The sequence below is a fragment of the Schistosoma haematobium genome, chromosome ZW (assembly GCF_000699445.3).
Source record: "Schistosoma haematobium chromosome ZW, whole genome shotgun sequence".
NCBI classification, from domain to species: Eukaryota; Metazoa; Platyhelminthes; class Trematoda; order Strigeidida; family Schistosomatidae; genus Schistosoma; species Schistosoma haematobium.
In genome coordinates, this window is record NC_067195.1 from 75,681,792 (window position 1) to 75,708,062 (window position 26,271).

The following is a 26,271-nucleotide window of genomic DNA, read 5'->3' on the forward strand; positions in this document are numbered from 1 at the left end:
ATATTCGAACATCTTTGCTTCTGACTTCTGATTTCCCTGGGTTGGTAAACTTCGATCATAAAGGTGTTACTGGTAAAAAGTGCTGTCAAATTCTGTACACTTGTGGCATCTTTAGTTCCATGTCGTTTACCCTTATTCGGTCTTACAGTCGATCGAAAAATGATTTAACTTCGATGGATTGGATGTAAGTAAATGGTTTCAGGTCTGATCAACCCAACCCATTGAGCAAAGAAGACGAGTGTAAGTGCCGAGAACGAAAAAACTCCCCTAGCATATAGGTCTTCTCACAGAGATCAGATTGTCAAAATGGCCGTCAAAGTGACAGAGACTTATGATTAACGGGTTTTGTGTTTGGAAACAATAAATTCCAGATGTCTCCAGGTAGAGACCTATGGATATGAAACGAACAGATTGTGCTTTTACTAATCATCGTTAGCTTGGAACAGTCTTAATTTCCTTTCGTCTATGCTTAACTGGTTGTAATAAATTAAATCCATTCTCCTTTAATTGCAACAAATAAGGGAGGTTATTACACTCTGTTTCATTTAGCTGCAGTAACAATTTCCACCCACATATATTACAAAGCCATTTGCTGTATTTCCTGTACTTTTTAAACGTCAACGAACTTGACTCAACACAACTGACAGCGAGGAAAAATCAGGACTAACCCTGGCACCGTGAGGTTTGGGTGCTAATTTTTGCTGACTCAATACGTCCCATTATTAAACGCACTATTCTTCACCCACACTAGAATTATCACCAAGGCAGAATTAGACAACATTAAACAATAACAGTTGATGCTTCGACGTTATCATCTAATACCTACGAATAAACTCCTTCAAAATAACACCAAACAGGCCGTCATCAATCAGGGGGTCATGAAAGAAGTCTGCTGACTCGTAGATAAATCAGGCTAATTAAGTTACAATACTCTCTAGACCAATGAACCTCACCTCATTATCGATACTTTGTTGCTACAGTTAAAAATGCATACTCTTGATGTGATGACAGCAACTTTGGAATCTTAGTGTAATAAATCTCGAACCTCCAAATCATTAAGATTTGTGGAAGTAAACCCAAACTTTTCGGGCAACATTGTGGGTGATGGAGGCATGGTTAACGTACCCATCTGCCTCAGAGCTAATGACACGTTATCTAGCTGAATAAGTTACTTGGATGTTTTATAGTACAGAGTAAAATGTAACTGTGGCTCCTGCTTTGTAGGTGTTCTCTTCACTGAGCTTTGATCTGGTATGTAACATGGACGCGATGCCACTTTAAAAAATATTTTAGAAAGTGTACCCAGTGTAATGCTAGCGCATAAACCTGATACTTAACGCTCTAAAACATCTGCACGAATGTGTTGTTATTTATTTTAATCGATTTCATCTATTTATTTTATACTTGAGAAGCATACTGTAAGCAAACTTATGTTGTAATTTGTGGATCATGCCTGTTAAAATGGTATGTACCTGACCTAGCAGAAATATATTATTATTAAGTTTCACAAGGTTCCAAGACACAATCGACCACCGATCGTTGTCCATCATAAGTGAACATACTGAGTGTAAAGTGCCTGTTGAATTTGCGTGTAGTGCCTTTACTACTGCGAGGAATTGTGCACGTGGATCGATCACACCGTGCTCGTGGAGGTCAGTTCCTGTGTAACAGAACCAGGCTTCGATGTTGTCTGGATAGAATGGCATTAGCTGAAATTAGGGTAGCATAAGAGTCTTGATCTTAAATAATATAAGTCTTTTCGGCCAGGATGAATATAAGGTATAACAATGGATGATAAAAAATACCCAAAAATATTTTTTTTAAAATAATATGTAAAGACTGAAGTGAAAAATGATATATAATGTTCCGGGAAGGAACAACCTCACAGTTGATTGTTTGGCTTACCAGATCACGTTGGGTTCATCATTAAAGATAATACAAGTGTACAGAATTTGACAGCACTTTTTACCAGTAACACCTTTATGATCGAAGTTTACCAACCCAGGGAAATCAGAAGTCAGAAGCAAAGATGTTCGAATATACTTTTGATAGAACATCAATATATCGAGAAGTGACCAATCTAAGCTGATTGGAGGTTGTAGAAGATGTGAAGCATGGTGTACCCAATCATGATCTGATGCGGATGCTTGACAGAGCACCTTCGTCTGAGTGAGTCCATTAAAACTGATGCGGTCAGCATCAAATGTTGAGGACTTACAGTGCCATTGACTTTGGGGGATTTATTTCCGGCTACAGGACGAAAGCATATAGATTCTACAAAGTGTTTATTTTTAGGTTGAGTATTTTATATTTTTTCCTTACCCATTGTGAAGAGTTTACCATCAAGTTTTCAGCCCTTTCCACTGTAGTTCCAGACCTTCTTATATATTCGGGATTTAAAGTTGTATATCATTGTCTATTGTAAAAAGTTTCAAGATGTCGACATTGAACACCAAATACTTAATTCCTCATGCCTGTCACACCACAAGACCTTTGAAGTCAAGTATATAATTACTGAAAAAATTATATCGGAGAGAAGGCCAACGATGCCGTCTGCTGAACATTCAATCACTGAATCGGCATAGCGTAGCTCAGAATTTCAGGCGTGGCTATTTTTGTGTAACTCATACCTTCCCACATTCAATAAATTATTCTATTGAAGATGGCACAAGTATTCAGAGTCTGACAACGCTTTAACCAGTCACACCTTCTAATATGAAGCGTACCCACCAAGTGAAAATCAAAAAACAGAAGCGAGGAGATTCGAAGAGATATTTGACAGGCTATCAATATGTCAAGCATCGTCTGATCTAGTCTGGCTAGCGATTGCAGGGGTTTTTGAGCACGGTGTTCCCATTCGTGATCTGGTGCGGATGCATGACCGAGCGCTTTCAGCCAGGTGAGTCCATTAAAACTAACGTGGTCAGCATCCAATGTTGAAAACTTACAGAGCTACTTATTTTGGGGATTTATTTACCGCTACACCGTCCCCAGTCAAAATGTGCTGTTCTTAGGCTATAAGTATCATATCATTATTTGTCACGATACGATGAGTCAGTGTATACAATGATGTGACTCTCAAGTGAGATCTCATAAATTAAGTAGCCACATCATAACATGCCTACAATTTCGGGGTCATGTCTGTTATTATAGCATTACCAATAAAGAGCTAGACCATAAATCTACAACCTCTCATGGAGGATCATTGGCCGCCCACCAGCATTCTCCGTAGCATTCTGTCTTGGACGATCCTTTGCATTTGTTTATAGTTGCTATTCCTTCTTTTTCGTCTACTGGCCCGGACCTTAGTATTCGGGCAAATTTGACAGCGATGTTTCCAGTTTGCAGGAGACTTGATGGACTGCTTATACTGCTGATTTGCATGCATGGTTGTGTCGCTAAACTTTCAACTAAACTGACAAGTTTTTAACATATTTATTGAGTGAGCATCTGGTATGGAGACATACTGTAAACACCTGTAATGGATGAAGATAACGAGAAGACACCATATAATGATAATTGCAATTCAGTTTGTATGAAATATATACGGCTAGTCTGAGTGAAGATATATGCATGTTAAGTACAAAAACAGTAAATCATCCGGCGAAATAGTAAAACTCTCCAGGATTATTTTTGAATTTAGATTATTTCATAGATTTTAAATATATAAGGCCGCTCGTGGCTAGTAATAATGATCCAGAAGCAACCACACTAAGCACGCTCTATTGCAACTAATTCCAGGGTGCTTGGTGCGGTTGATCTTTCTGTCACTCGCTCAATTCTGAACAAATGAGAGTTCAGATAATTATGTGGCTATAAGATCTTACATGGAAGACGCATCATTGTCTACACTTACTCATCGTATCGTAACAATTAACAACATGATGTCTGGAGTTTCTAAAGAACACATTCAGGCTTAAGATAGTGTAGCGGCAAATAAATCCCCAAGATAAATAGCTCCGTAAGTCTTCGACATTAGATGCTGACCAAATTCCTAGATTTTCCTCGATATACTATTGATGTTTAAGGCATCCGACCTCTAAAACACAATGCGTTGGCCATTCTGGATTATCCAGAACCGATCACAATCAAGCAACTATTCACGTTTCTATAGACGGCCCATAGTGAATCGTGTGTCTGTTACTAGACCCTAAACTGACCACAATCGTGTAAATGTCATCGCGAAAAAAGTATTCTCCAAAGTTAGGGAACATTGCTTGCATACCCATTAGTATCTCGTCCGACTCATCCGACTTGGTAATTAAAGGAATCCTATGACAATGGGTAAACGACAGCCAGTGACCTTTGACATTCTTCTCGAGACGGCCACTAGACACCGAATCCAGGCACGACACTTTTGGTAGGGAACTCCTAGCTATGTATTGTGCCCAACAAAGACATAACCGCTGAAACAGCGTCCCACGCATTCGTCGAACGGTGGGTGGCAAACTTTGGCTCCCCTTTGACCAACATTGCAGAGAGTGGACACCTAAACGATTAGTGTACATAAGACACTACATAACATTTTGCTTCGTTCCGACTGTTTTTGTGTTATCGTGTCGAAAAACAGAAACAAACTATTTTTAATATGCTCACAAATTTAATTTTGTTCGGAAAAAGCAAAATTTTTTGTTGTTGATATGCTTGCTTATATGTTTATATTTGTTTTCCTCCATAAAACCCAAAAAACCTTCCTGCAAAAATCATTTATATGCTATTGCATGCTCCTGGAACGCATGTATATGTGTTTATTTTAATTTTATTTTGCCCGTTTTTTTGTCTTTACGCACGAGTGTAATTGGACATGCACTTACATATTCTTTTTTATGACGGCTGGAAAAGATGAAAAATCGACGAGGTTTATGATGAATCGAAATTTTCATTGTGAGGTAGTAGAGAAGCAGTCAGCACAGTTATTTACGTTTTAAGGTAAGAAACATGTCCTGTTTCTTGTGATAATTAACAATCATGAACAAATAAAAACTGTTGGAATAAGGGATAACAAAGGCTATGTAGGACCCATAAATAAATCTAATATGACTTTTTAAAGGTTTGTTGTTGCACGTTTAAGCGATCTATATTGACCTTTGAACAGTTGAACCATTTTGATATTTCTACACATTGTCATTTACATAAGTGACCTTAAGGATATGCGTACGATAGCACAAGTGTGTCTACACATAAATAGGATAAAAGCAGGCATATGGAGAATTAGTTATCCACGAAGTTGTCTATTTCTACCACTACAAATACTTACAACTAGACATTTGGTAAATCGTTGTCTTGAAGGTGTTAAATCGATAGAATATAGACGAAGTTAAGCGAGATATGTGTATTTTATGGTTATAATGGTTGGTCATATTGGAATCCACAACAAACACTAGTCTTTTGTTCCTCATAATTTTCTTAGTAATCACCTGATGCATAATAAAACCTCGTTTTCTTTTCATCTTTAAATAACGCACATTGTGTCATCGAATTCGCCAGGAAAAATGGCATAGGAACTCTGCATTTTCTCCAACGTGATCCTTGTTAGTCAGTTAAGAATGAACTGACTCGGCAGTATATCTATTATCACAACTTTGTCTTTCTTCAGTGGACGATAAGTCAGTTTAAATATTGTCACAAGAGTTATGTAGAAGAAAAAAAGGAATCCTCAACCTGAACTACCCTGACCTAACCGCCGAGTAACGTTGCTTATTTATCATCGATAGAAGACAAACAGAACAATACCACATAAATGATTTATTTGGATATTAAGAGAATGGAGAGGTAAAATAAACACGAATAACTGACTGCTGCATGGGCCCCTCCCATGGGGTTCATTCGCCAGCCCAACAAGGTAATACGTAATGACGACGAAATTCGGAAAACAACTTAAGTTCGAGTGGTTAGTTCCCTGACCTATAAACGCTTCATATTGATGGATAATTTGGTTAGTGCCAAGTGATATTCCGCTGACACTGCATTCTCCAGGTACACATAGCTCTTACTATGATGACATCAACGGGATTTGCAGTACTGGAACTTCTATTTTTGCTGAAATCCGGTCTCTTGGTACTCACTCATCTAGAACTAACTACCCGTTGACCAAAAAATAATTAGTTTATTCCTGTATAAATAGTGAACAGAACGCATCAATCTCTTTGCTTTTTGCAGTTGCCTAGATTGGTCTACTGTGACAATTATAATACAGAAAGTTCCCAGAAATGGCAATCGGCTTTACTGACACCAAGAGAGCCTAAATTGACACTACGAACTGGTTTCATTCCTGAATTTTTGTCTTTTGATTCCTTAATAGTTATTTCAATTTATTGTCAATCCTCAGATTCTGTTATTTGCAAGTCTGTAAAGAGGTCTTTGTGATAACACAGTTTCCTTGAATAATTTAACTTGCCAAACTACTAACTATACTTTGCATCCAAATGCTGGAAATTACAGAATGATTATGGGAAACAGTAGTACAATCACGTTTTGAGTGATTGTTGAGTTGTATTGTAAATTATTGGTATTCTTTACTTAACAAGTCACACACCTTCTCTGGATTCCTTTCCAGAATCCTAATCCCTTGGGATCTCAATCATTTCTCTTACTATCAACTAGTATTTTATTTTTTCAGATATCTGAAAGACAATGACAAAGATTATACGTTTTAATATTTAAAGAATCATCCCCCACAACACTGAGATTTCAACAAACTAACCCCTCACTATTTTTGACCAGAAATTTTAGTGTTCATCAATGTTCCAAACTCAGCTGTATTGCGATTCTTATTTTATTGTAATTGTACCGTCCTGTAAGAAGTTTTGACGATGCACAAAGTTTTACAGAACATGTAGCATATGGACCCAATACATTTAGATGAATGTTGATTTTCTTAGTGACCCCATCAGATAACCCATCCTATTAGTTAGAAGTTGGTGATCCAGAAAGCTACACTGCTTGCTAGTAATGACATATTTGGGAATGGAAGACTCTTAGGAAATAGCATAGCTTGATTCACGTAATATTTGAAGTAGCTACATATCGTAAACAATTAGGCATTTAATTGAACTACTAGAAGTTGCTAAGTCACACAAACTGTTTTATGTGTTTTTGCGTGAAGTATCAATTTAATGATACATTATTTCGCGCTTGATTTAAATTCCAAATACATTACTTCCGGTCGTGATCATGGAGTTCTCTCTCACTTGAACATTGGTCACGTTGTATTATAGTTCGTTTTACTTTATGTACGCTTGAATAGCGTTTGTGACGTGAAAAGTTATGGGGTAATGTAAGACAGAAGCTTTGTGGAGTTTGACCAAAATCTAAAGGATCACATCGACACGTTAAACACAAGGTAATCACAATTTGGTCATAGATAACTAACATAAAGCAAAACTAAACAGCTTCACCGTCGGTTAAATATGTTTTTATTTGAGATATGAAGAATCTTGTTAGACACTACTTAGTAACCTGTAGATTAAAGCTCTTTCGTTACATGTGCTGATAAATTTGTATTTTAAATGTACTGGTTTATTCTTAAACATGATACACTCTGAATTCCTCCTTGTTACAACTGTTAAATGAAATAATACACATGTTTCCCATGCCTTAAAAAAGTAGTAAGAATAAATTTTGTTTTAAAAAACGCAACTAGACTTCGATAATATAGGAAAAGCAATTTAAAAAAGAAAATAGAGTAATATTAATACTGAAGGGTATAAAGACAATACATTTTAATGCTTAATTTAACGTGGGTAAAGGTCTTGCAGAACTCTTACGTTTTTTCATTGAACCGGAACTCAGTGTAATAGGCTTCATGTCTGTATTAAAAAGATCCATATAATTAGACTGAGTTTGTGAATTTTTCGAATAATTGATGTTATCATCTATCAAACCAGAATCCCATAAACGCAAATTATTATTGTTCACTGAACCAGATTTATTGTTAACTTTACTAAGAATTTGTTCTTCTGATAAATCTAGATGCTTTAAATGTGTTTTAGACAAATTTGATGGATTGTGCTTGTTTGTTGAAGTGAGCTGTTGACTGTTGTTATCATCTTTACCATGAATATCTTCTAAATATGATTTTTTGAAACAAACCATTAAACAAACGAGAATGATAAACGTTATTAAATTATTATCATAGGTTTATATAACTATCAAAAATGTAATTAGAAGCAAAATTTAATAGTAATCAAATACAGAATGATTTAAGATAATGGCTGTATTCTTACCTACCTGGAGGAGAACAGTATACTGTGCTTGGGGGAAAGTATTCAACGTTTTTACTGAGTCAGGAAAGTGTGCTACAAAGAGTTGTTCTATCCGCTTTTCTCTTCAATTTTTTTTATCCATGGTCTACCATCTTCTACAGAAAACACTTTGTTAAGTATGCTGATGATCTCGCTGTATGTATGCCGATTTCTACTTCATTACATCTTAAAATGAATGAGTTATTGTGTTTCAATTGAACAATGGTCTGTTGTTAATGGTTTCACACTTAATCCATCTAAGTGTCAAACGGTTAACCTTAGCCCGAGACATGAACAACACTAAAACGCCTTTTTGTAAACCCATAAAAGGTTTGTACTTCTAGAGATTCTGTAATAAAAACAATGTAAAAGGTTATTTATCTTGGTGTACGTTCTTCTTCTGATATCTCTTGGTTTTGTCATGTTTTATCGATATCCAATAAAGTTTTATGTCTGGTTTATTATATAAAGAGGCTACATGCTTTCGAGATCACATGACACTTATTGTTACGATTTGTAAATTATTTCACATCACCTATTATTCTTAATTGTTTCCCATTATTTTTTCCTGGGCTTTTGAGAAAAGATTTTGTCGTGTTGCGGAGAGAGAGATGAAGCGAGTTAGCAGTGTGTGGTGAATATTTTGAGGTCATTATGAACATGGTTGTGGATAAAAATTCAAAATCTTGCAAAATTTTGCCAAGTGTTATTTTATTAGATACAAACTTTCAACTCCGTCCACTTTTTTTTCTTGTAGATATTCTGGTAGAACAAGGCGCTAATACATTAGAATCGATGTGATCGAACAAAGGTATAAAAGCTCAACAATAACTTATCCAGCAAATACACTGTGTGATGGTTAGGTTGTTAGAGCTGACCTAGTTAGTAACTTGTATTCTTGAACATGTTGTTAATTAAAAGCTATACAGATTATTATATTACTAAAACAAATCCCAGATAGTTTATTTAGTTTTCGTATGCATATATGCATGCAGTTATCGGTTTGTTTTTTCTTTGTAAAAAATCTTGTTAAAATACTTTGTACCAAGAACTCTGTTTTGTACTAAACATATAATATTGAATAAAGCCATTAATGATAATACTAATTTGTAGATTAGGATGAGGATGCTGAATGTATCATATTCTTTCAGATGGATATTTTAGTACAGGTCAACAAAACAAACTGTTAGTAAATTATATAGAGATTTTAAAAGCTCACTCCTTTTTGAAGTATGTGTTGCTGATGTTGTTCAAAAGAAAAATGGAAGCTTCACAACTAAGCCATTGAGATTAGGGAACACAACACTACAAACACAAGATAATTTTGAAAAATAAAACAAACTTATCATATTACCGGATCCTAATGATAATAACTTAATGGCAAATTTCTCATCAAGTTTACAAAACGTGTATATTAATAAGATCAATTAATGAGTAGGAGCTGAAACAGTGCCACAATACATCTTCCAAAATCAAGATAATATTGACTACAAATTCATGATAATCCAGATTTCAGTCTCTAAGATAGAATTCAACTGGTTTATTGATCAGATCTATTTGTTAAATCACTAAAATGTTCGTATACATTAGTGAGAGTTATTGGGATAACTAATCCGAAGAATTCATTCAGTATATTTGATATTATATTTAAAGTGATTCTAAATTAGCTGTAAATAATACCTATTTAACATTGGAAGGTCATCACAATGCGATTTACTTAATTAACGTATAATTTCCGAATATAGGAGCATCTAAGTTATGCTTTACAAACCAGTGTGTAATATGTAAACAGTCATCTAGATTTATATAGTAACGAAGAATTTTAAAAAAATCTTTTATTGTTGTTTTGAATGAACAGTAATTAGAACGAACTTCTTATATTTCCAAATTGCAGTGCGGTATTTCTAATAGTATTACTCAAATTCGCACTGCATAAAAAGTCCTTTTTCAGGCAATAAGCAGTAATGTAGTGGACGCTACTCACAAGATTGTTTGTAAGTAGTGTGCGGCGGAACGTGGCGTCGAAGTTGCAATATTTGCTCAACGTAGTGAAAAGTTTAGGTACGTTATGAGGACGGTGTTAGCACAACACGTGGAGATCAGACGAGAAGATTGTTCGAACTGTAGAACATAGCGAAGGATGCAAATGGCAGATTAAAGACTTTGTATTAGCATTATACAAAGACTCCGCAACTTCTTGCAATAAATGTAAACTCCTTCTGCTTATTGCCTGTATGAAAGTAATTCTCATAAAACATGCTTTATATAGGCGTTTGCTTATCATGTTGTTATATATTTTATAAACTGAATATTTTCTTTGATTGTTATAAAGACAGAAGAATATTTTTTTCTCCAGTATTTCAATTGAAATCATTTTGGTCAATGTCTAATAATAATAAATTACCTGAGATATAATTAGCTGGTGCAAATCCTTGTTGACCAGTAGTAACCAGTTTTGCCATCCACCATCTAGGAGTATCTTTGTACAATATTTTCAACTTATCGCCACGTTTGAAATTCAATTCATCTGACCTTTGAGCTTGATAATCATATAGCGCTGTGAAGACAGTTGTGGTACTCTCAGATGTTTGTGTCCTGATAGCAGCATTCTTCACTGAATGCAATTTATCTACTGTACTTGGTAGATCAGAAACCTATTTATGAAGAAATAGTAAGAAAACTCAAAAATATTGATGACAGTATAAATGATGTAAGCGACTAGAAATGAGTGAAGTTTTGATAATTGTAATATCATATATGTGTGTCATTCTATCCTTAACTAAGGCGTTATGCCTACTAGTGCTTCTCACGAACTCTTATTAAAGCAGGTCATACCAAAATATTATTTCGGTTTTATTGACATTTTAAAGAACACTATCAGATATGAATATCTTTTCGGAAGTAAACAACAATTAACACTTATACATACATAAATAAGATCCATTTATTCACAGTTGCACTTATTGATTATCAAATAACAAATCTAAATACCGATGCTCAAAATTGAAGTCAGACTACGACACAGTTCATAGACTAATGAATAAGCTGTTCATGCTATCGTATAAAATTATACAAAAGTTGCATTTTGATATAATACTTTTATATTTAAGCTTTTAAAAGGTTAAAAACATCTCGAAGTTATATAAAGTAAAGGTCGAACAACTTTACTTGTGTATTTTAAAGAAACACTTATTGCAAAGTTTGGTAATAATGTGAATTGACTTTGTGAATTCTTGATTTGCAAAACACCTGTGTTTTTTTAACATTTAAGAGTGTTCTGAAAGATTATTATTATCTCGTGAGGCGGGATCGTGGATGCGCACTTCTGAGGAGTCCCACAATAGGATGAAATGGCCATCCAGTGCTTCCAGGTTTTCCATGGTGGTCTAGCTTTAGTTGACTCATGATCTCAACCGTTGATGTTCAGAATATAAAAGATTATACATTATAGGGAATATAGTGATTGATATAATAACTTTATTTTAGTGGTGAATTCGTTTCATATAGTCACTTATTAAATATTGGTAATTTGTTACTATACTTAAATGATAAGCATGTTCAAGATGAATTTTGTAGAAGCTTGACCAAAAGTTGAAGCATGTATAATTAACATAATCTTTTCCAAATGATACCAAGTGGAAAACAATATTTGTTAGACTTTTTTGGGGTTATAACTTTGATTTGGGACTGTTTACACATACGTTTAAGTGAACTAATTTCAGTTTGCACGAACAAATGGACGAAAAAATATGATAACTTACCTCATCAATTACAGTAAATGTTGGTCTCCATTCCTGTGAGAACAAGAAAATAAATTAATATTTCTTAACAATATGGGGTGTGCTGGTCGGCGGCCTATGCTCCATTAGGAGTAACAGGCGTATAACATAACATAACAATATGGGGAAAGTAATCGTGAAGTGTTTACGTTTTTTTTCGCTTGGTATTTTATTTTATCCGTAAATTCGTCTTTATACTGTTCTAAGGCTTGTCGGAAATTTCACATGATCTGTCACTGCGTTGGACTTTTCATTACAATATATACATTTACTGATCATGAGGTGGTAACCAATACCATTTTTGTCTAGTTCAAAGTGCTGATCAAATCCTGACGGTCAAGTTACAATGTAGCCACCAATTTAAGTGAATCGACATCTCATGCACAATGGTTGGAAATCGTTGGACAGAAGCACTGGACTTAGGTTCTAAGCCAGTTAGGACCTACCAACAAGACATATCTACAATTCTGAGGATTTTGATGCTTCATTCGGGATTCAGAAAGATGTCACTAAGCTTCACAGTTTGATGCGTTACAAGCGAGCTATTCCGATAGTGACTAACCTCTTTTAGGATATGTATCGATTCCTGAGTAGTAAGTAACCAATATCAAATTTGTCTAGTCCTTAGTCCTAATTGAATTCCATCAATCAAGTTGTTTCCAGTATTTTTAAACTGGAAAACACAAATATGGACACCATATATTATATATGTTGTAAGCAATTATTTTAAATAATGCTAGGAAACCTAATTGATTTAGTATTATTAAATTTATCAGGACTGAGTTATAACTGGACAAGCCACAAGTAGTAATCAAGAAAGTGTCAATTATGCTCAATTTCTTGATATCAAGTGTTAATAAGCTACGCCTTAAATGAAACAATTAAGAAATCAACATACAGAATTTTAAAATGAAGTTGTTTAATAAGGTCTACGTATGTAAGATAACAGATTTGAAGCATATTCAGTGATTGATAAATAAGGATTAAGTGATGCCAGTACTTACTGAATAGTCAGATATCTTTAATACAAACTTAAAGTATTTTAATATTCTATTTGTCTAAGGATTTCTTTAACATCTTGGCTCTTAACTTGGAATTGTATGGTGAATCATCTTTTTCATTTAAAAACGTATTTAGATAAAAGGCAACTGTGTTGCTAAACTTGATAAATACAGATTATAATTAATAGATGGTGTATTTAAACATTGCAATTAACACCGACTTTTCTAAAGTAACAAAACCTCAGTTTTAAGAATTCAGTGTTTGTCATTGAAAGGAGTACCAAAGAAGTACATTAACCTTATAAAGGCTCTCTACTCGAACACAACTGGTCGAGTGAGAGCTTATGGCGAACTGTCATCAGAATTGATTACCTCAAGTGGAGTTCGTCAGATCTGCCCACTCTCTCCATTCTTGTTCAACTTTGTCGTCGACGTACTTTTAGGGATAACACTTTCCTCGTCTAGATTTCCAGGGGTTTAACTTCTACCGGGAGGTCCACTTGTTGACTTAGAATAGGCTGATGACATAGTTTTATTTGGTGAAGACGCTGACAAAATGCAGAGTCTTCTGACCACTCTAAGCAACAATACAAGCATGTTTGGCATGTGATTCTCCCCCTCGAAATGCGAAATGTTGCTTCAGGATTGGGTTACATCGACACCCGAACTAGTGATAGGGAGTGAAGTAGTTGAGTGTGTCGATCGCTTCACTTATCTTGGAAGTCTCATCAGCCATTGTGGACTAGTGTGTGACGAAATCTCAGCACGAAAACAGAAGGCTCGACTAGCTTTTACCAACTTGCGTCATTTATGGCGTAGGCGAGATATCCGTCTATCAACCAAAGGACGGGTTTACTGCGCAGCAGTTCGTTCGGTCCTACTTTATGGCAGTGAAACATGGCCGGTAAGAGTAGAGGATATTCGTAGGTTACTAGTATTTGATCATAAGTGTCTTCCAAGCATTGCTCGTATATCCTGGGACTATCGAGTAAGTAATGCAGTTGTTAGGAAACGGGTACTAGGTAGGGATAACAAATTAATCGATGACGTAGCGAAACTTCATCAGTTGAGATGGCTGGGACACGTGTTACGTATGCCCAACCACCGACTACCTCGACGTGCGATGTTCTGTGGGGTAGGAGTAGGTTGGAAGAAAGCTAGGAGCGGCCAGACCGAAACGTGGCACAAATGCATGAAGTCACTGACAAGTGGACTGAGTCATGTTGGTAGGTGTAGACTACCTGGTTGGGGACTGCGAGATGATAGCAACCGATGGTTAGAGACCCTGAATGACATGGCTCAGAATCGTTTGCAATGGCCCAGGTGCATCCACTCTTTGTGTTCTCCAAAATTCTAATCTTCTGAATTCTTCATGTCCCTTTCTTTTTTCTCTTTCCAAATTTATTTCACTGGATTATACTCCTTGAATAACATCTTCAAACCCTAATTTTTCTGATTACAGCTTATAATTTTACTACATCTAGCACTACGGGATTTGAATCGACCACTGCATCTCTGTGCTAATGTGGTCTGGCAACTCGAACTGATGTACGTACGTACGAAGGTCTACGTTGTTACCGACTGACTAACTGACTGAGTGCTAAATGATTAACTTTGAAGTGTAAGAATCACATTCACAGTTGATGTATAGTGAATTAAGTATCATTCATAAGAAAGTCTGTTACGTTTCATGGAATGTCATAAGAACTAAATTATAGCAGAGTATATGATAGATATTTTATTTAGAAAGATGATAGCTCAAGTAACAAAATGCAACACGTTCCTGTAGTTTAGTACAAGTTTACATACAAAGCTAAAACATATTACGTAAGGGTCTAAGGTACTGGTCAGTAAAGAACTGACACTTTACATCTAAGAGTTGAAACTTAAATCAGAGAGTTAACCAAGTTTAAGGGAAATAATAATTAATGAATGACATTAAATGATTATGTTATATTATAAATTGACCGCTAGATTTTAATACAATATTTCATAGTTATCGAGCACGCTGTGAGAAATGAAAGTGTTGAGTTCAATCTTATAATATGTTGGTATTTCTAAGGTGTTTTAAGCTTAGATGAAAGGTCATTCAATATGTTTTGATGTTCATTAGTTTTATAGCTGCTGTCAGTTCTTCGTAAAAGTAACCTACAAACTATAGAAAATCTCAATAAAGCACCTACATTATTTTCTATTCACAATACATATAGATATATAACTATTGTACTTACTAATTCATGTAAATTGTTTTGAGGATATTTTGCTAAAGGTTTGGAAACGTTCTATCAAAGAAAATATAAACAAAAAATAAACTATCAATCAGCGAAACAGTGCTCATGTTTAAATAAATCAAAATTATAATGTACTTTCAATGAAGTGGTCTGTTTCTAATTCAATGAAGCAAATCTAACTGCTGATATTTGTCACTATCAATTTGTTGGGTCCTTCAGTCTGTTACAAACAGTTTAGAAACGTGCAAAAATATGCATCACTTCAAGTTGTTACGCTTTACATCAGAATATTATGAAGTAAAGTCAACAAGATCGGAAGTGCGTGAAACGAAATAGTATTACTCATGGTAGCAGTAAGCTAAACCGAGAAAATATGGTTCGAAAGTAATGTATAGAGTCATCAAATAAAAAGTGAGTTACAGTTTAAAAACCTACAATTTGTAGAGCAATCAAGAGTAATGTCGGTTACCTCAACCTCCACTTTTTGACATTGATCATTTCAACAATCAGTGGAATTAGTAGACTAGTGTCATGCTTTGTCTTCCAACCACCCTTCAGCCTGTAACTGTAGTACCCAGCATGATACATAAGAGCAGGTAATAACTGGGAAGACAAAACAGTCTTTTGAATTACTTTAGTTGATGCGAGTTCACAAAGTCATTGCTGATTCCGCCCAGTACTCTGTAGTTTACCATAAAAATATTTGATAACTTGTTATGTCATACTGCATCAATGCTTTGAAGATACAACATTACGTAATAATAACTCGTGTATATCATCTGTCTTGAAAAGCAAAATTTCACAGCTATTAAGTTCTAGAACATGAACTTGTTATCACCATAATGACCTTATGGGACGAAGATGGATACCGTGCCGGCATCATACGAAACTCAAGTTAGTGAATTACGGCTGATGAACTTTTATGTGCCGAAATTCCGTCAAAAAATTAGACAAAACTGGAGAGAAAACCATTTATATCTTCTAATAATAGATAATGTTTAGCAATAATTTTAAGTCTGTGTTTTAAATAATAAAAAATGGGTCTTTGGTGTGAATTAGTTCATAAAGATAATTTTTCTACCAACAAATATATAAATGAATTTAAAATCTATCAAAAATACAAAACTGAACAACGTATTAAAAGTTTCAGAACAATAAAACTAGTACGAACCATGGTAAATTAGCAACAAAATTTGACCCAGTATATTATGAAGTTGGCGTTTTTTTAGCGAGTTAGTTTTCTACGAGATGGGGTCGCTAACCCCATGCTCAACCCTCCTCCTTTATCCGGGTCTGGGGCCGGCAGTAACCCCCGGAGGGACTCCAGGTGGAAATGGAGATAGACATGAGAAAAATGAACAAGAATTGGATGGAACTAGAAAAGAAGGCCCAGGACAGAGTGGGTTGGAGAATGCTGGTCGGCGGCCTATGGTCCATTAGGAGTAACAGGCGTAAGTAAGTAAGTAAGTGATATTATGTAGTATTCGAAAGTGAACAAACTACATTATAAATAAACAGTTCATTAAGAACGAACCTATCATCTTCAAATAAATAATAAGATGACTTGCAAGAATCTAATTATAGCATGAATTTCTAAATACAAACTCAATGATATACTAATGATAACTTGTAGATCATTTAAATATTTCAAGTGAATGTAAAGTTCGATTATCTGACAACAATATGAAATGATCATCTTTAATCCAACTGATCAATTCGAACTCAATAGTTTAATCATAAAGCTTTCAGGCTTTAATTTTCAGAAATATATCGGCTTAAAAATTAAAAGTAAACTACTTGAATATTTTCACAAATTTATGGAATTGTAGATTGGTGACTTAAAATTCCTCATCACAAGTAAACTTTTGTTAATGATTACATATATAATTTGATTGAGTGTATTGTTGGATAAAGTAGCAATAATGCTAATCTTAATTTAGGACCTTTCAGCAGTGAGGATATGCTTCGAGGAGAATAGCTTAAAGTTTTAGCAGATTTTGAGTGAAGCGATTATCCGTAGATAGCACTGAATCATAATTAAGCTATGAGACTGAAGTTGAAAAATGAGTATGATTAAATTTTAACTCTAAAATCGAAAGATAATATACTCATAGAAAAACATTTAATCTACGGGCTCCATACAATAAGGGATAGTGATTACCTGGAACTAAGAATCCTTAAAGTAGTATAAACAGTAGTTCAATGCTTTCGTATATTCAATTGATAATAAAAAATCACATTTAGCTTGACTAAATCTTTGTTAATAAATGAGTTAAATGTTGTAAAACGTTTTCATAATAATAATAATAATAATAATAATAATAATAATAATAATAATAAATATTATTCAATGAAAACTAACCAGAACACTTTCTAGCTTAGACATTGCAAGTAATACTCGTTCAACATCACGTTGTTTAAATTTGACATGAGATGCAAGAATATCAGGTGGTTGTTCAATGTAGCTAAACAATGTTAAGACAAATGAAAATCCGTTTTAGTTGATCGAATAAACTATACAAAATCATAGTCAAATTTATTCATTATTTTTCACTTGAACATAATTGTTAAATAAAGAGTCAGATAAAAGAAATGTTTACACAAACCAGTTAGTTACGTGAAATTATGAATAATGAAGATTTAAACAGGAATTCCTTCAAAGATGATGTTATGTGGAGTAAACTGGCGTGACTATAATTTATGGACGAACCAATCATGTATAAGATAACAGGTCGCAGATTTTGGCGCGAAAGTCACTCATCCATTCGGATAGAGTTTTGGCATTTGGTGATGAAAACCTTAAATATAATTTCTGACCTTAATCATTAACTGTCGATCGTAATTCTAATTCCTTACACAGGTTTATAACCCTCATTTAGTCCTGGTTATTAGGTGGACACTCTCAAGTTCAGTCTAGCGTCGCTCAAAGGTTGTCCAAAAATTATAGTCTCACCTAAATTTCTCTTGCATAAATTTCAAATACGATAAATACTTTACCACATTTAAATCAAATGGGTTTTCCATTACAAATATCTAAAGCTTTGTTAAGGTGTAACAGATAAGAATTTGCATGGAAGTGGAATTTTACCCATTACAGTGCATTCACTTTTGAGAAACTCATACATTCTAATATGAAAATAAAGTGATTATAAACTGTGATAGTAAGAGAATAATGCTTCAGATTATTCAGAATTATCATTGGTTATAAAGTTTTTGCTCATCGACTGGAATCAACTAAAGTAAATGAAACTTCATGAATTTTATTTGATAAAATATATACAAAAATAAACCATTTATACCTTCTATAGATATTATGTTATAGCAACTATCGTACAACCAATTTCGATCATGGTTAGTTTGGGTTAGGCCATTTTATTAAATTACTCAACAGACAATGTTATTTGAACAGTAACAATTCGCATATTTCTTTGTACCGTTATGATCACTAGATCACATGACAAACTAACTAAAACGTTGATTGCTTAAATATCACTCGATGATTTATTCTCCTCCCCATGAATGCATGTTTATTTATTTATTTAAACACATAAACATAGGTACAAGAAGGCAACAAATAAATATGCGCCACATAAATCACTCGATTTGTATGAGGGTTAGGATAGTGTCCGGGTGCCCAAAACGAAGCAGATGGTTTCCTTACGGGACTATATTACGAGCATTCGACCTAAAGGTCTAATCCATAAGGATATGAAGTAACATAAGGAGATGCAGTCCCATGGTAGCCGGTGGCCAACAATTGGATCATACGCCATTTTCTCCCTTAAGGTCCTGGAATCCGGTTTGAAATCAGGGTGGATCCTCCATATCCACCAAGCCGGCTAAAGTGCCAAACATTCGCTTTTCGTCCTCTCAATTTCGTAAACAACACACCCGCGGTGAGAAGGCAGTGAGTAGGACTTCTCTGGCAGTGGTTGTATGCACGTGGCCATGTGAGAGCATTTTGAGAGGGTGAATTGACTCTCCCCACTCTCGGCTGTACTAGTGCATTTGTAGGGCATGTACATATGTACTCAAATCCTATTATTAGGGTTTGCTTTGCCTTGCTGTACACTTATGCAATTTGACCATGAATTTGCCTATGTAATTGCTCGCATATAAGTATTCGCCCTCTTGCTTCAAATTCTCTTGATGTGATTATTGCTCTGTGATCTCTATCCGGTAATAAACTGTAGTTGCCGCTTCTCATTGCCTTCTGATTTTAAACACCCTTAAGATTTATATTATAATTGTTATTGAGGTGATCGATTAAAGAAGCAAAGCCACTACAATGTATAAGGGTGAAAAGTTGGTTTAATGTGATGAATCTGTGAATAAAAGTGTTCTTACTTCGATTCCTCTTCATAAAATGGCAGTTTTTCTTCATTTATTTTTTGAGATAATGTTGTCAACTGATTAGCTATTTGAATAGACAAAAGAAGCAAGTGATAATAATAATTTGCGATACCACAGAATAAAATAACAGTGAAGATCATTAAAATCACGATGCGATGTAAGTTAGACAACAGTTGAGAACCTAGAAAAGTGAAAATCATTTAAAATTTATAAAATAAGTATGATTTTTGTTTACATACGCTCATAGTTTCACAACCAATCACAAAAGAGGATCTCCTGATATAAAGATGAAGTGGTTTAAGTTGTTAAAGCACCAGATAAGACAGAAATAAACTAAGTGTTTGACCTATTTTTCATTCCTCAGTAACTCCTTTCTGCAGCTTTGATGGAAAAGACGCTTGATATGCAGTTCTATTCTATGTCACAGTTATAGTCGTTAATATTAAACGGAATGAGTCACAAAAAACCAGGAGGACAAAGATGTTCAAAAAAATGAATCACTTTCCATAAGACTATAGACATATCTTGCTGATCAGTGACAACGTGTAAGAAACTAATCTCTAGATTGGGTACAAACGGCATCAAATACTTGGGATCAAATAGAGTGTACATCATCGTGGCCGCATTACATCTTGATTGGCAGAATTTGGTTAGTCATATGAATTAGATACTGAAACATTGGTCGTTATTAATTAACTAATTAGCGTGTGGATATATATAGTTAAAGGAGAATAATAATGAACATGTATTCCTCTGATCAAACAGTGAAACAAAAGATGCTGTAAAAAGTAAATTAATGTAATTCCATTTATTTTTAAGATTTATGTCGATAATTGAAATGAAACTACATAATAATACTACGAACAGTGTGAGTTGACACACAAGAATGACTAAACCACAATTGCTCTACAACCTCTTTAAAAAGTTCCAGCTACAGACGTCACTGCACAGATACTTCAGGGATGACTAATTCCATGTATGATAATGAGAAAAAGCAAATATATACATCAGTATAAGATTGCGTGTTCAGCAAATGTTGATTTTCAAAAATTAACATAAATTTGTTTACTAAGAATGGTAATTAGGATCTCAGTAAACGTCTTGTATACAATAGTTATCATTTTTTAAGTTGTATAAGGATTTAACTTCATTTTTAAATGACTGACACTTTATACCTTTATACTACTCATTTTATTTGATATTTTAGTCATCAAAAAGAGAAGAAAAACATCCTCTTTTCGAGATATTTTTACTTTAAAATTAATGTCTGTTAATTAGTTCTCACAGGTAAACCTATTTGACAATCGTTACTGAAGAAAGTAATATTTGAGACAAGGAGACAAGAGCATTTAGGATAGTGGAAAAAGTTGGATCATATTATGAAGGAATCTGAGGTGAGAAAAATTCAAAATTGTTGCAGATCGATTACAGAGCACTAAGCATTGCATGGATTTGTTCGTTGTTAACTCTCAAGATTTAAATGTAATATGAATAGGATTTATTAGGACACAAACTTGCTAGATGTTGACTTGTGGTAAACCGAAAAATAAACATTTCTGGACATTGATCATTAAAACACAACCAATACATTAGGGGAGATTGTCAGTTATGTGATTCATAAGGCTTCAATTCAATGTTGCTCTTTTTCTATTTTGTATATTACCAAGCCAAATTAGTACGCTTTTCTCGTGTTTCATGTCTAACTGTTCTACAAGCAGTGAAATAAATAAGCGATCTTTATTCCACTAATTACATTTTATACATACCTTTTATATTGTATGCGTATATAGCAATTGGTGAGTCTGGTCCAACAGCGGCGAAAGCTATCACATTATCCATAGGATGATAACTTATTGAGGTAACAGATCCTGGCAATTGTAAATTCTGATAACATGCAACTTGATCACCTAAAAAATGAATTTGTGTATTATAATCGGATGGTGCTAAAATAATCTTACCTACATTGTATACGAAGTATACACTAATTGGTCAGTGATTAGCAAACAATATCGTGTTTATCTAGTTCTCAGTGTTTGTTTATGGAAGCCTACCGAACGGATTACAATGTGATCATTAGTTCAACCGACTTAAATTGCCTGCTTTTGATGTAAATAACTTAGTGCTATAGAAGGTCAGTGTGGAACTAGGAGTTCAGTTGCACTTATTCATATCTGATGGAATTACATGAGGAGCAGATATCCCTTTTAGGATTACAGATACACCTTATTGAAGTTAAAGGAAAAAAGGAAGACCAAGGAACACATTGAGCCAGGAATCGGTAGCAGACATCAAAAGACTGAACAACAATTTGAAACACCTGGAAAGGATTGCTCAGGAACGAGTTCGATGGAGAATGCTTGGGAGCAGCTTATGCTCCTTTACGAGGGGTAACAGGCATAAGTAAATAAATAACATTATACCTGTGGTACAGACTGAAGAAAGTTGTTAAGATGAAACAATGCACAAATGATCAGTTAGATTATAATTATGGTCAATTACATGAATACTGTATATGGATTTTCCATGTTTATTTACATTGTATTATTTGTATGTTGCTCGTATACGCTTCTTTGTTTAGTAAACGTCGATTTTTCGGAACTTATCTATGGTTCATCATACTGTTTGGATGTCTAAGCTTTGATATTTTTACTTCAAAAAGGAGATTATAGTTTTCGGCACAAACTGTTTTTAATTAGAGAGTTATTAAAAAAAGAAAACTACCAAAATGTTATTGGATCCTAGCATTATGATCTAAATATGTCGTGCCAACTTCAGCAACTTTGTAGGTTTGAGGTTCGACTAAATTTAAGGTGAATACGTATTGCTAAGCAACCGTAAATTCAAATAAACCAGGTACTCAATGTTCCAGGACTCAGTATGGTAATCAAAGTAATCCCAGTTAGTATCGTACACCATCTACCAAACACTTTTTTGTCTAATGAGAAAAAAATTTGATTGAAATTATTCAGAGATATGGAAACTGGTGGGTCCTACTTTTTTCAAATTAAAAAAGAGCATCTAAGAGATATATTACACTTACTTGCCTATCTATTTAGAACTAACAAAAAATTGATGTGACAATTACTTTGATTATATTTACTTGCAATTCAGAAATAGATTTTATTAAGAGTACTTTCCAAGCATAAAATTTCAACTTTGTTGAAATTTGAGCAAGATTTTCAGATATCACCAGTTTTAATGTTGTATAACCAAAATTACATTCTAATTCATGAAGTTAAAGGTTTTAATGGCTCATTATTAAATCACAAGACAACCATTGAATAATCATTTGAGGATTCAAAAAATGTAGCATATCACTAAGACTGGCGAATAATTGAATATTTTGGAAACGTGCTATTAAACACATCAAAATAATGTGAAGAGCCTAAACTACTATAATTGTTCACAGTATAATATGTTATCTATGTTGCTGGGTAGATATAAGGTTGGTTAACAATAAGACTAAGTTCTGGGTTTAATGATTTTTGTCAATGAACCTGTAAATTTATCAAACTAAAAAATCAAGTGTGATGATATTATTTCGATTCCTAATTATGTGCTTGAAAGTTCCTACCAATATAATCTAATATTTTGTCTAATAAAAAAGACTAGAAAGGTTCAAAACGAAATCTTATGCTTTTTGCCAGAAACTACCCGTAAAATCATTAAAGAGAAGCTCAACGTTTTACTATTAATCATTCTAACTACAATCTAAATCCTTCCAATCTAGCAAATAGTTTAAAATGTAATTGTAAAAATTTGAAATATTATACAGTATGGTGAGATAATAGCTCGATTACACAAGTTCATAACCGCTTGATAGTAAGCTATAGTAATAGATTCAGAGATGTGTGACGAAGGTGAAATAAGAATAAACAAACCATATGCTGAACAATAATTCACTGAACACAGTTTAACTAATGAAACAGGATGAATGCAATTTGTACTATTTATTGGATGCCTTAAAAAAAATCTAGGACATCTATATGTAGTCAATATTTATAAGTTTGTCAAAATTATTTCAATATAATGAAAGTAAATAATCAGTTATTTACTTCTAACCTGTATTGACATTCCACACATAAACATTTTGATCTTCGGAACCAGAAAATAAGAATGAACCACATGGTGAAATACAACTACGTAATAATTCAGTATTATTCAATGCTCCATGAAATCGTGTTGTGATAAAATTTCTAGAAAACAAATAAATAAGTTTAATAGGTGAATTCATGAGTAAATTGAAGCTAGACCACCATGGAAAACTTGGAAGCACTAGACGATCATTTCTTCCCATTGTGGGACTCCTCGTCAGTGCTCATCCACGATCCCGCCTCTCGTGCGAGCGCCGAACCACTAGACCACTGAGCCGGCATCCACCGGTGTTAATGTTTAACTTCAACCAATCCACGAATTGGAGCCACCATCCACCATTATTATCAGTGACTTACTATCTCACAACAGATCCAGTTGAACTCCATTGGTTACGACTTCTCACTAGAACTCTAGGAAATACTTCTTGAAGACCTTCACTAGTGAGCATATGATGATTATAAACAGAGAAGGGAATTTGTGGATATTATAGTAATTTAGTAGTTGAATTCGTGAGTCAGTTGAAGCTAGACGAAATGGCCGTCCAGTGCTTCTAGGTTTTTCATGATGGTTTAGCTTCAATTGGCTCATCATCTCAACTATTACTTTCGACTTAATACTTGATTATAACTGTTGTACTATTTTGGAATTAACAAATCTTGTTTATCGACGACAGTGTAAAAATGTATAACGAGTATTCGATTATCAATACAATTATTGATTAATGCGTTGTACACCGTTCTTTACTTAATATCAGTCTAAAACATTCTAAAAAGTAATGAATGTATTTAAAAAGAAACCAAACTAAATTATTGGAAAAACTCAACAAAATGTTAGCATCATATGCTCTGTATCAAAATAGTTTAAATGTTAGAAATGGCTTGATTTTTATGATTAAATAACTTACGATCTTAAATCAAGCATTTTTGGACAGTTATCCCTTGTGTGTACGAGTAAAAGATTGAGTGTAGGATGAAACTCTAAATGGTTGATTATACACATCTATAAACATTGAAATAAAAGATTTTAGATTATTAAATGAAAAGAAACTTTTGTGATAAAATATTCAAAAAATACAAATATTTAATCTAACATTTGAATTTATGAGTCAATTAAAGCTAGATCATCATGGAAAACCTGGAAGCAATGGACGGCCGTTTCGTCCTAGTATGGGACTCCCCGACAGTGCGCATCCACGATCTTGCCCTGCGAGATTCTAATCCAGGACCTATCGGTGGATTCGCATTGCTGAATCCTATACTAGGACGAGACGGCCGTCCATTGCTTCCAGGTTTTCCACGGTAGTCTAGCTATGATTGACTCATAAATTCAACTACTAAATTACTAAAATCTCCACAAAACCCCCTTCTGATAAAAGTATTTAATCGTCATCGCAACATTAAATTTTTATTGATTACTTTCAATTATTGAAAGTTCAACAAATTCCGCCCTCTTATCCGGTGGAGTTTGAGATTTCCAATTCACTTACATGAGAACATTAGAACTCAAAAAGGAATGTTTTTATTTTTAAAAAATTGTTCTACACCTTTACCACTTTATCACTTTGATAAACGAAGAGAACTATCAAAACAAAACCAAAGATTATTGAAAATGTAATCGAGATTGAATTACAACAATTTACTTTTACCTAATTCTTTTAATTATCTATACGAATTTCTTTCAGGTTGATCAGTAGGGGGATTTTATTGAAGTGAATAGATTGAATAGAAAGACTATTATGATGCTTTAAGTTTAATGATTTACATAGATTATGGTTCATCAGACAAATGCTTATGATTGAGCTGGTATTATATTAAAACACCGCAAAATTAAATGATTTAAAGTACGAAATTATAAACAATTTCATTTAAGTTCACTTGGTGTTGTTTTATTTGTAGGACTGCAATTGATCAGTCTCATGTTGGCAAAAATAACAATGGGAAGATACAAGTAAAACAATATTAAGTGAATTTACACTTCACCCCATTGTACAATCAGGTGGCTATCAGAACTCAGTAGCTAAATGGATAACACGATAACGTTTGAAGCAAACGGTACTGGGTTCGAGTCCCAGAGTGAACATCAACTCTGCGATGCAGGTACATCCAGCTGACGAGTTCCAAATAGAACGAGATACGCGTTCTGGATTCCACTACTAGCCACTATCCATCTTTGCTTAAAAAATCTCATTTAAGGATAGTTAACATTTTTGTTTATTCTTATTCAATAGTTTATTGTTTTTGATAAGTCTGTATTAGAGTAGACTTTCTTTTTTTTTAAAGTACACAAATGTCCGGTAATTCACTAATGTAAACGATCTGTTTACAAAAAGCACTTTAATTAGTCATATTTAAGTTGAAAATTAGTATTTTAATATAAAATATTTCACTTTTGAATCTTCATGATGAAATGGTGTTTTAGGTATACTTTTCTAGATATGATTCATGAAATATTATATTTGGCATTATAAACATGAATTGTAATTGAGTGAAATACCACTATTTATACAATTAGTTGTATACAAATAGTATGAACGTTTTAAATATTAGATATATTAATCTATTAATAAAAT

General features: G+C 33.9%; 1 protein-coding gene across 2 annotated transcripts in view; it reads right to left on the bottom strand.

The window, feature by feature from the left end:
- Positions 1–6,040: 6,040 nt before the first annotated feature.
- The window catches only part of AHI1 (Jouberin), a 30,991-nt gene continuing 10,760 nt past the window's right edge, over positions 6,041–26,271 (bottom strand). Inside the window, exons 10-18 of one of the 2 annotated variants that reach the window (XM_035733450.2) lie at positions 24,607–24,701; positions 23,670–23,803; positions 21,374–21,514; positions 19,602–19,671; positions 17,617–17,719; positions 15,255–15,305; positions 12,005–12,037; positions 10,648–10,897; positions 6,041–8,066 (exon numbers count right to left, since the gene is read on the bottom strand). In XM_035733450.2, the coding sequence (XP_035587132.2) occupies positions 7,729–8,066; positions 10,648–10,897; positions 12,005–12,037; positions 15,255–15,305; positions 17,617–17,719; positions 19,602–19,671; positions 21,374–21,514; positions 23,670–23,803; positions 24,607–24,701 (1,215 nt within the window). In that variant the 3' untranslated portion in view covers positions 6,041–7,728. Of the gene's footprint in view, positions 8,067–9,462; positions 9,549–10,647; positions 10,898–12,004; positions 12,038–15,254; positions 15,306–17,616; positions 17,720–19,601; positions 19,672–21,373; positions 21,515–21,565; positions 21,924–23,669; positions 23,804–24,606; positions 24,702–26,271 lie in introns of those variants that run through there. The other variant, XM_051212320.1, reaches the window with a different exon arrangement.